This window comes from Gallinula chloropus (assembly GCF_964237585.1).
Source record: "Gallinula chloropus genome assembly, chromosome: 3".
Taxonomy (NCBI): Eukaryota; Metazoa; Chordata; class Aves; order Gruiformes; family Rallidae; genus Gallinula; species Gallinula chloropus.
In genome coordinates this window covers 40,751,648-40,763,851 of record NC_140087.1, presented here as the reverse complement: position 1 = coordinate 40,763,851, position 12,204 = coordinate 40,751,648, and the positions used below count along the sequence as shown (strand labels likewise).

The 12,204-nt window shown below is 48.5% G+C and overlaps 1 protein-coding gene across 1 annotated transcript; it reads right to left on the bottom strand.

Moving 5' to 3' along the window:
* Positions 1–1,112: 1,112 nt before the first annotated feature.
* CCSAP (centriole, cilia and spindle associated protein) lies at positions 1,113–11,774 on the bottom strand (the record flags this gene model as incomplete). Its single annotated transcript, XM_084261296.1, has 3 exons — positions 1,113–1,286; positions 3,088–3,374; positions 11,471–11,774. The coding sequence occupies 3 exons, from the start codon at positions 11,772–11,774 to the stop codon at positions 1,113–1,115; spliced, it is 765 nt and encodes a 254-aa protein (XP_084117422.1).
* Between the last annotated feature and the right edge of the window lie 430 nt (positions 11,775–12,204).

Here is a 12,204-nt window from a genome sequence, read left to right as displayed (position 1 = left end):
GTACACCTCTTTCTTTCCCTAGGACTCACCCCCCTACAGTGAGTTCTGCACCAATTTTGGGAGGCAGAAAGCTTCTCAGGACTTTGTCTACAAGTTTCATCAACATGATTTTCAAGTGTAAAACCTGTAACAGTATGCTCCCTTGGTACCAGCAAATTGAATGCTTATTGCACTCTGACCCCCACTCAGTATAACAGATATTCTTAAATGTTTAAAAATAGACTTCACGAGACAGGAGCCAGCCCCTTCCTTCAATTAACTGGCATTTACACGATTAAGCGTAGAGTAAGCGTGACCAAAAGCTTAACACAGTGGTACAACTTGATACTGGTGGAACAACCAACTGCTTATTGTGCAGCAGCTATCAGATAATGATTGTCTACGTCAGCTATTTGGTACAACAGGCACAGCAACAGCAGAACAATCCTGTAGCTGTTTCTTGCCCTGAAAAATTAGGATTTTATTCTAATGACCTTAGAAACAGCAATGAAAGTTAGCATCGGCAGAGTCACTAATCAAACAAGGTTTTTTGAAAGTTTCTGTATACAGACAGTACTTGGTACTGGCCTGCCTAAAGCATCTACATTTATTAGTGCCATTCACCAGACCCACTGGCTTTCCTGCTGCCTGTCTTAATATATCTATTTTGGTAGAAGTATTAAATCAAATAGTACTATAAATGCAAAGGCACCTCCATCACACCTTTAAGATCTTTCCCCAACACCACCTCCCTGTGACTTGGACTTTTAAAATAAGGGACAACAGACTATTTGTAACCAAGATCAAAAAAGCATTTGCTCTTTCACTCCCTGTATGCTCATGTTCCCCCCCCCCACCACACCCCTCCCCAAAACAAGTCATCTGAAGCATTAGAAAGATTCCCAAAAGGGGAACTGTTAAAAGTTTGGGTAGCTATATCTAAAAGCCTCTTCAAATGTTATGGCTCCAACAATACACCCCACTGTGAGGTAGGTAGCCAAGATAAAAATACTGTAACAAATATTTTAATAGCTGGAAACTCCCTATAAAAACCTTGCATAAGTAGTTTGGTTCCTTGCACCAGTGTCCTGATATGCGTCACTTCTTTTGAAGACGCCCAAGGGGACCCAAGCTCACCGAGCTCTTGCTGAGTAGCATCTCATGTACTCTGTCATCCAGGGGTTGTCCGGTGGGGAGGGCTTCGCTCGCCAGGCTGGCTCTGCTTCTGCCGATCGCACTCGCCGCTGAGAAAGCTTCCGCTTCTCCACCTGTCTCCTGTTCTTCGCTCGCAGAGCGGATTCGTGAATCTAAGAGACCAGAGTTTGTATTACAGCAGGAAAACAGCCTAGGAACACCCCCAGGAAAGCTGAGGGTCACTGTGTACTTCCCTCAATGCCCACCTTGAAGAAACAGAGTTTTCTAGAAACATTTTCTTCTGTAATTTGTACCACTAACAGAAGAGAAGCACAGTTTTTTATTAAAAATACCTCAGATTCTATTCTGCATTATCTTGTCTGCTTCAAACTATTAAATGATTCCCAAAAAAACCCCAATTTTACTCTGATATACTCTAAAGCCCTCAATTCTCCCATTTCTAACATTATTCCTACATTTTAAATTTAGAAAAAAAAAGCCCTCAGTATGCCCAGGCACCCTTAAAATGTAAGCCATAGTAGGCAGACCAGTCCCTAGACACTCCTCACCAGGGACTGAAGAACTTAATTATGACAACATGCTGCAGGCACACATATATACATTTTAATATTAGTAAATCATCGTATTTCTCCAAAATTTAATCTTACAAGCTAGCCTCTATGTTTGCTTGCTTTTATTCCCAGCTTTAAAATCCTGCCTCATCTCAACAAGGGGAAAGTAATTTCTTAAATGTTTGAAAGGTAAGTGACCTAGGCTGGCAGTACGTAGTCAGTTCACGCTCAATGGAAGCATCCTTAATGGCAAAGCACCACAGAATTGTGAGTGTTTCAGCAACACCCCAAACTCAAGACCTGATCTTAGTGGTTCTGTAACTGTTTGTAGCACAAGAAATTTTGGAAGTCTTGGAAAGTATAAATATCTCTGCTGAAGTCAAGCATCAGCCTCTGTTAGGCTTCAACATAAAGCACCAGTCAACTACTTCCACCGCTGACCAAAGCTTAGCAATCCAGTGAGATCATCCTTTATCAGGAGGAGCTGCTGCTTTCAAGAGCTGCAAGGCCCAAGTCCCTCATCTCCCTCAAAAAACTGAGCTGTCCAGGAAAAGGCTACACTTCAAAACCCTTCCAAAGCAGCCCATCAGAAGTCAGCTCTGTCTTGTACATCAAGAATCCCCCACCCACCTTAATCCTCAGGTATAGGTCATAGATTCAGACTTAGTAGTAAGATACATTAATGATCATGTCTTCTAGAACATTCCTACACTGGTAAAAGAAAAAATAGATCTGTTGTAACACTAACCTTAGCGTTTCTTGCCGAGACAGAAACCAGACCCATGACAGCAGAATTCTGGTGCTGCTCATGACTATGAGTGTTCTGTTTGTGCTGTTTTGCTAATATTTACATCACCCCTGCAGTCCATCAGCCATCCTATAGACCATTCTGCTGTCATCAGAAAGTTCCCTGCTGCCAGCCTGCTGTAACAGGCTGCTAGACAGACATCTCTGCAGCAAACTATCCATCCTTCTCAGCGCATCTCCTGCCCCTAGAGAAGGGGAGACCCTCAGTGTTTATATACCTGCCTACTGTGGCATGCCTGGTGCTAACTGCCTGCTGCTTTTCTGTTGCTTTCATGGAATTCAGAAAGCAGAAACATTTACAACAGCCAGTTTGCTCTAACAGCCAGAAACCAGATAGCCAAGTTTTAATCAGAGCTTGCAGGTATTAATCAAATACGGGACATTTCAAAGCCAATTAACAGGTAAGAGCTATTTGATTAGAACATGTTAAATCTCTTCAGGTTTATTGCTAGAATCTGGGAATTTTTTAGGATTTATTGCTAGAATGTCCATGCATGCAAATAAAGGCATCCCTGAGAAGTTTTATCTCAGACCTGCGTGACCTCCAGGCACTAGACAGTCACTGCACTTTAGCGCAGCAGCAGCTTGGACTTACTTCATTGGCTGAAGCAGAAGCACAGACATTGTGAGTCTTCTGGCTTCCAGTATCCGTCTGCCTTTCCCCCCACCCATACAGAGCAAAGGGGTGTCTGTTCTCCTTTGGTGCTTCTGTCTTCTGAGGACTTTTGGCTGATCTCCGATCGTTGCGGCTGGACAAGGCACTTCGACTCGGGCGTCGTCCCGCACGGCTGGCTTTGTCGGCTTCCTTTGCAGAAGGGTCTTCAGCAGTTTTCTCTGGCTCTTCCCTCTGTGGCTGCTTTTCTTGATCTTCTCTTTCTTTTTCTAAAGAAAAAAAAAAGAAAGCTGTGGTCACTGGGAGCTTAAAGCATAATATTGTCTGATCTGCACAGCCTCTCCTAATGCATCATTGAAGCTGTGCTTTTTTTAGAAATGAGAGTAATTGCTTCCTTAGCAACAGATGTATACCTCGCCTAAATGCCTTCATCCTTTCTCTAGTGACTATGTTTCCAAGCTCTTCCCTCCGTACATCAGCTCTGACATACTTAAACAGGCCTTTCACTAGTGAGGCTACAGATACCAAATAGCTCCAGTCAGCATTTTGAAGACTATTTCCAGTGATACTCTGCCTTTACTCTCATCCTTCCATCTTCCAGACAGCAGACAGATGGACTGCTGAATGCCATGTAGATGCTGCCAGCCAGAGATGAAGTCTGATAAGAGGATACACCATTCCTCATGCTCTAAGCTTCAACTGAAAGAAAAAAGTGATTAATTTTCAAGCTCCCTGGTTATACATACATCTTGAGTATGGATTCCTGGCTACAGAGGAGAGGGAAATACAAAGCGAAGTGGTAGGCACCACCCTTGCTGTCTGTTCTGTGAGGTGTTTTACATTTAAAGCACCACACTCCGCAGGCAATACTCTCACATCCCCCACATGTGCTTTTGAAACCTTCCACAGCAAAGGCTCAGCATCCATCACGCAGAGGGGGGTGTCTGAGGTAGAACTTGGTCTGTGTTATTGTCAATTTGCAGACGTAGAGTGACACTGAAGGCTGAATCAGCATTATGCAAGGCATTAAACAATAAACCACTGGGAAACAACCTTTCAAGACCCAATCTTTTTGCATTATAGAGCTATAGAAAAACTAGGTTTCCTTTGCAGTGCCTCACAACTAGCACTTTGTCACGTTCCCTGCATACTACTACCTGCATACAGAAGTTATGGCTTTTAGATTTCAGATGAAGGAAGCCAGTATCTGATATAGCAGTGCAATACTTCATAAACCTAAGAGGAAAAGCTGGTATGTAAGAAAGGCTGTGAGTAAGCCTTACAATAAAGTTGTAAGTTGTTTTGAACAAGCCTGGTTTATATCATTAAATACAGTCAAGTGATATGATTGGATAATAGGAAAAATTCATTGGGTATTAGGAAAAATTTCTTCACTGGAAGAGTGGTCAGGTATGGGAACAGGTTGCCCAGGGAGGTGTTGAAGTCACTATCCCTGGACATGTTAAAAAACATGTAGATGTGGCACTCTTGAACACAGTTTAGTAGACAGGGTTGTGCTGGGTTGACAGTTGGGACTTGGTATCTTCAAAGTCTTTTCCAGCCTTAAATATTCCGTAATTCTGTGAATTGCCCAGCAATTACTGACTGGAAAAGAATGGCCAAAGAATTTCCCCACTTCTGAGAACTGTAAGGTCTCTTATCATCACAAACTGATGACAAGAAGTCTTGAATTGCTCTCTTAACACCAATCTAATCTAAACCAGTATCTTTATCAATGATCTGGACAAGGGCATCAGTGTACCCTCAGTCAGTTTGCAGGCTACGCCAAGTTGGGCAGGAGTGTTGATCTGTTTGAGGGCAGGAAGGCTTTAGGGGAGGGTCCAGATGGGCTGGATCAGTGAGCTGAGACCAAGTGTTTAAGGTTCAACAAGGCTCGGTGCTGGGTCCTGCACTGGGGTCACAACCACCCCATGCAACACCACAGGCTTGGGGAAGCGTGGCTGGAAACCTGCCTGCCAGGAATGGCCCCGGGGATGTTGGTCAGCAGGCAGCTGAATGTGAGGCAGCAGCCTGCCCAGGGGGCCAAGAAGGCCAACAGCATCCTGGCTTGTGTCAGAAATAGTGTGGCCAGCAGGACTACAGAAGTGATTGTCCCCCTGTACTCAGCACTGGTGAGGCCACAGCTCAAATAATGTGCTCAGTTTTCCATCCCTCACTACAAGAAAGATATTGAGGTGCTGGAGAATGCCCAGAAAAGGGCAAAGCAGCTGGTGAAGGGTCTAGAGAGCAGCTGAGGGAACCAGGGTTGGTTAGCCTGGAGAAAAGCAGGTTGAGGTGAGACCTTATCAGTCCCTACAACAATCTGAAAGGAGGGTGTAGCCAGGTGGGTGTTGGTCTCTTCTCCCAAGTAACAAGAAATAGGACAAGAGAAAATGGCCTCAAGTTGCACCAAGGCAGGGGTAGGGTGGGGGGTTGCAAAGGGGTTAGGAAAAATTTGTTCACTGAAAGGGTTGTCAGTCACTGGAACAGGCTGCCCAGGGAAGTGATTGAGTCACCATCCCTGGAGGTATTTACATGACATGTGGATGTGGTGCTTAGGGACATGGTCAGCAGTTGGACTCCATGATCTTAAAGGTCTCTTCCACCCTAAATGATTTTGATTCTAATAAAATATATCATTTACAGTACATTAGTGAATTAGGACTTTGGAAAAAAAGTAAATATAGAACCCTGTTCTTGTTCTCCATCCTGCAAATCCTCAACAGCAGTGTGGGCAAATTGGAGGTGTATGCTAATGCTTAGACCCCTAAGTACTGTAGTCTGATTTTTAGGGCAACCATCTCATTTTCTGTAAGATGCAGCTGAAGCCTTTTATTAACCTAACAGCACAGCAGTCCACTAGTGAGTGATTCCCTTCAAGTACCTACTTCTGAGCATTAGATACTGCCTTCTGCTCGGCACACACAGCAATACATTCAAATTCTGCTGACAAATATGGTGAACTTGCAGGTTTTTGCCAGACCATCTATTTGGTTAAGAGCATCCAGCAGCCCTGAAGTAGTTGGAGCTGTATTTAAGAATTCAAGTGAGTATCCCCACAAAACAGCCAAGGGTAGTAGTCCGGGACAAAAGAGAGTAACAGTCAGATCAAAAAAAGTCCAGACAAATTTCACATACCTAAATATTGGGTACACACATTATAACCAAGGCAGGAAGAAAAGCAAGCAGCAATAACCTCAATGTAGCAAGAGACCTTGTCCACAGTGTCCTGGGCTCTGGGACATAGAGCTTCACTGGTAACATGGCAGCTCATTCACCACCGCTGCCACAGGCAGAAGGGAGCTATCCCCCCTGCAAAATATCATCCAGGGCTGGCTAGGACACCCTCTGTGCAAGGGAGGCCATTATCAGAAAGCAGCACTGTTTTTAGAAAATAAAACACTGACAGGGGACATATTGCTGTCAGTCTTGAAACACAAGTGCTTTTATTTTGGGAAGCTGTCCCATCCTCTGTTCAGAAGAAAGTGGCATCTTCCTTCTCTAAAAAGGAAAAGAGAGCAACACAGTTCATGTGCAACAGAGGTGGCATTTAGAGACTTAAATTCAGAGAAGTGGGGGTTCTGCCACTGCATGGATACTCAGCTCTAAGATGCTACTTTGAGGCAGCAGCCATGCCTGGGGATGCTGCTCACGAGGATACAGTCCCAGCTGGTGCAGGAATGGTTGAGCCAGCTTGTCCCAAAATAGCAATGAAAGCATATGGGTAAGTGGCACACAGCGTCCTGCACACAGCCTTACAGCAAGTGCTGTATGCAGGAGCATGCTGTGGCACCTTCTGAGCACCTGCTATCAGAGTGGGTATTTCAGTGAATTCACCCCTACAAGTGCATTTATACAGTGCAGATAAATTTTATTTGGAAGATTTAAATTACTTCAGCTACAAGCTTATATGCAAGCCATTTTGTTAGGCACCTACCCTTCCTGTGAAAAGGGAAGAGCAGCAAGGAGGAGGGAGTTAGGCCAGCTGCTCTGTGAGCCCAACCACCAGCAACACCTGCCCACCTCCTCCCCATGCAGCACGCCAGCTCACACAGACACAGGCACTGACTGGCTGCAGCATTACAGGGATTAAACAGGAGAGGGGGAAAGCTAGGAACATTTAAAACTGCATCATGGATGCTAAGCAGAGAACACAGGAGGGGATTAAGTGCTTATCAGTCAGAACACTGCCAGGCCCACCCATCGTGGCTGTTGAAAGCTGCTGCCCAGGAGAGAGGTCACTTACCCTTGCTGCACTGCCCAGCTTGCATAGCAGCTCCCCTCCGGGGCTCAAGCCCAGAGAGCTCCAGGGGAATGTACCTCCCTCCCACAGTACTGCATGCTCTACAGAGTGGACCAGAATCAAAGGCTCTGCTGACTTCCTAGAAGTATCAACAACCTTCTAGTTAGACCCACAGGTCCCAGGGATCACAGCATTGTCTCTGTGCAGAGATGTTTGCTCCTTACAGCACTACCTTGAGTACAGCAGGAGCACCTTGTGCTTGAACTGCCATGGGCAGCACCCAGCTTCCCACCTTATTACAAACAGCTCTCCCAAGAGGACGAGGGCAGGCCTGCAAGGCCTCTTCAAAGGGGCACACACTCAGCTGTGGGTATGAGCTGACTACAGCTGAAAGGCTGCAACATCACTGCTTCAAGACAGATCTTATGGGAGGCAGTATTGGAGCTGCCAGCAACATAGCAGTAGAGTTTTACAGTCACACAAGCTTCATTGGCAACAGAGCTCAGAAAGCAAAGGCTGCCTTGGCTTGAGAGCAAAGTTTGTTTCCAAACAACAACAAAAAAAAAAATCAGAGCAACTCTGAATTACAGCTCTATAAACACCAAAGCTGACACTGTTGCCTTCTTCCCCCACCACAAGCTACTCCTTCCCATGTTCTCAGGCCAGCAAATAGACCTGCAACACCATGGCAGACAAGATCAGGGAGCAAGTCTGAAATCAGATCTCCTGTTGAGCCACACTAATCCAGATCAGTCACTTCCCAACTCCTGCTTTGATACCAGCTTGTCACTTCTGTCATTTAAGACCTCTGCACCAAAATGCTGAAGGCAAAATGGCAATAAGGATTGAAAGATGCCTCCACCCTGCATGTGTGTGCAGCAGTATCATTTCACAAGCAACAGGTCTGACAGCAGTGCTGCTGCCAAGAGCTCCTGTCTTTCACTCACCAGCCCACTGGGTTCTGTTGACAGTTTTGAGGATGTGTCAACTAGACCAGCTGGTTCAGGTGAAGATGTTGTTGGATTATGTTTAAAGCACATCTGTGCCTGGGCATGTTCTACAGAGCAGTCCCACAAACAGTTGATGCAAGTGAGAGGTAAGGTAACATTAACCCAAAGTTGCCACGAAGCATGCCAGTGTCACCCAGCTATAGGTTAAGCATTGGCCTGACATGCTCATGTGTTCCCATTGGTAGTACTTTAGACCAACACCACTAAACCTTGAAGTCAAGCTACATGCATTACCTTTCTCTGCACACACCAGAAGCACTTACAAACTGCTTTACAAAGGCACACAGGCTCATCTTAATGAGGGAAAGAAGCAGCTGTGGCCACACACACCATTACAGATCAGCTTTACCTCAGATACTGGGCAGCATCAGTGCTGGCCAAACATACTTGGCTACAAGCTCTCTTGATACCACTCAGGCAGAGTTGGGCTCCCCACAGAACAGAGGGAAGGTGCAGTAGCCAGGTAACAATCAGGATGCTGCAGCATGTGGGTGGATGTCAGACTGAAGACAAAAGATGTCATCAACATGAGCACACTCAGCTACCCCCACAGCACTTCAGTGTAATTAAGTTCTTCCAGAGAAAAAAAGCAGCTGAATAATGGGAGAGTCAGTGGTAGTTACTATGTTATCTCCTCCACACCTTTTATTAGCCCGCCACTAAACAAAAGAAACACATCCTTATAATTGTCCAATACTGAATGAGTTGCTTGCTTACATATTAGTGTGTACACTAACATACAGTAAATTTCCATTTAACCCAGCTGCCTAAGCAGAGTTGCCTTCAGTCCTTTTGCTAAGGACTGGCAGAGCCCTTGAAGACTGGCAGAACTTAGAAGAATATTTATCCTAAATGACCTGTCAGAGAAATGCATGTTAGGTAGAGATTTTTCTCCTTCTAAGTGTAATTAGCAAGGAACTAATACAACATACAACATTCATGGCAAAGTTGCATCAGCACAATTGTCAAAAAAACCCAGACTGGAGCAAGCCTCTGTTGCTCCACAATCTTCTTGCCACTGGGATACAGTGAGGACACAGCCACACATTCACTGGATAGCCACACACACCATCACTGACCACAGGGAAGTGCCTGCATGAGCAGGACATCAAAAGCTATCAAGCTTTTATCCACTGACAAAACAGACTGCACCAGAACCAGGTTACCAAATAACTCCAACCAGATCTCATCTCAGAGAGGAGTCATGGGGAGCAGCTGGGAACAGGTCAAGGACTGAGCAGAGTGCCCTGGCCAGCAGCCTCAAGCCTTGGCAACTGCCAGCCCCATCTAGATGGCAGGAGGCTACCTGCTCCACCACACCAGCTCAGGAAGCAGCAGAACAAAAATCTAGTCCCTATTGCAACTGCTCAAGATTGGCACGCATTCAAACTGCATCAGAAAAGGTGGGAAGACAAGCTCCAAGTACAGCTTCAACAGCTTACACCCTCCTCTCACTAGAAGCCAGGCCTCAAGGCTGCTCATCAGAACACAGCCTCTGCCCATGCAACCGCTCCCTGCTCTTTTGCAGTACCTTAGTGCTGACTCTTACAAAGATGCTAGGTAGGTACTTTGACACACACCTTAGCTTCAAGGCCTGCTTGCAGAAAGCAAGATTAGACCCACTGACACTTTGTTACATGCTGGTTAACTGGGATGCTTCCACCCCTGCACAGCTTCGGAGAGGTAGAGTGCATTACCCTGGCAGCCAGCAGCTCTGTGCACCCCTGCATGGGGTACCACAGGCCCACCCAGCCACGATGGCTACTGCTCACTGCAAGAGCCTGCATCACAGGCACAATCTGAAACACCAGGCCTCTTGAAGAGATGACAGCACAGCTAAAGCTTTTTGTATCCTGAAGGACAACAAATGCCATTTAGCCTTGAATATCAGAATACAGATCATTCTGGTAAGCCTAGGCCCCAAGGGATTTTGAAGCAGATTAATTTCCCCCCCCCTCACTTCAAACACACACACACAGCCCTGTAACAACACTAGGCAGCAGGAGGCTTAACCAAACACTTCAAGGATTTTCCCTGCCACTGTGCAACACGCTGCAAAACACCAACCAATGGCTGCAGGATAAAGTTTTCTTTCATTATAGGTAAAAGACAATAGTTCATGGGATAAAAATATACCAGCCTCAGAAGCTTGGCAGCACTGTTACCTATCGGCCCATAGCTACATAATTAACTCTTGAGACATCAAAAGGCAAGATATGCTAGAATTGAGCTTCACACTCTCAGCTGTGCACCTGTCTAGGCCTACAGAGCTATCTGCACTCAAACCCGAGACCAACCCTCAGGCAGCATTAGGAACCAACATCCAGCTGAGGCAGGTTACACACACAGACCCAGGAAAGCAATCACGCTAAGAGCCGGACACCAGCACACAGTCCAATTTGCCACTGCTTTCGCCAGAGAAACCGCTTACATAATGTCAGGGATGCTCCGCTCCCATGGCAACAGTTTACATAAGGGGCTGTGACTCAGGATGAGAGTTGCCACCGCTCGGCTCTTTAAAGAGCCGCCTCCGACGCCGCAGCTACAGCTCCTCCGCAGGCCCAGCGGGAGCCGATCAACAGCATCTCGCCGCCTTCCACGAGGAAGGTCCAGCACGCCGGAAAGGCGGCGCGTCACCGGGGGCCCTGAGCTCCGCTTGAAGAGAGGGGTCACCCCCGAGGCCCCGCTGGTCTGTCTCCCCCCCGCCTCAGTTCGGAGGGTCCCAAACGGGGAGCCTCGCACACGCCCCCCCCCCCCCCCCCCCGCCTGTCGGGCCCGACACCAGACGCCCACTTCCCTCAACACCGGCCCTGCAGCACCCATCGCCCTCCCTCGGGCACCGCCCGGGCCCTGCCACCGAGCCCCTGCGGGCACCCCCACGCCCCGAGGGCCCTTAAGACGAGCAAATTGAGGGAGAGGGGTGCCGGGCGTCGCCTGGCCAGACACATCTTTGACGTGTCGTCCCCCCCGCCCCCGCAGAGGGGAGGCAGGACCTGCCTGGCCCGCAACAGAGAGCGGCGCGGCCCCGCCGGAGCTCAGGCCGCACCGCCGCGGGCCCCCGAGTTCACCAGAGATACCCCGCACCGCAGCCGCCATCACCCTCGCTCCCTACCGGGGCTCGCCCGTCCCGCCTCGCTCGGCGCTGGCGGCGGCGCCTCCTCCTCCTCTTCCTGCGCGGCCGCGGGGCTACGGGCGCTCGGTGGCGAGGGCGATCCGGCGGTGCTGCTGCCCCCGCCGCCGCCGCTGCTATCCTGCTCCCAACCGTCCCACAGCCAAGGCCGGTGCGCCTGCTCCAGGAGCCGACGGCTGAGGCGGTAGCGCAGCAGCTCCAGGTAGCAGGCGCCGCACGACTCCCACTTGGGCTCCTTGAAGCGCTTCATGTACTCCGTCTTCACGCGGCGCGCCGGCACCACCATGGCGGGGCGGAGCCGAGGAGCTGCCGCTGCTACCGCCGCCGCTACCGCTATCCGCCGCCGGCCAAGCCCGACCCCCTCCCGCTGCAACGTTTAAATCCAAACAGAGGGGCCCGGCCCCGCCTCCGCCCGCCCCAGCGCCTATCGCACCGCCCTCTCCCCCGGCACCGGCGGGGAAGGCGTCCCGCCTTCCTGCTGAGGAGGTGTCCGCCTCACCGTGGAGGCGGGACGCCTTCCCCGCCGGTGCCGCGGGGGTATTCAAAACCAAGAGAGCGCGATGCGTTCCGCATTCGTGTATTTCGCGTCAGAATTCATGTATTTGCGTCACAATTCATCTATTTGCAACAGCAACTCCTTTATTTAAGCTCCGCTTCCGCAGGAGGAAAAAAAAAAAGACAGGGGGCAGCAGGAGACCTGTCAAGGGGCTGGGGAC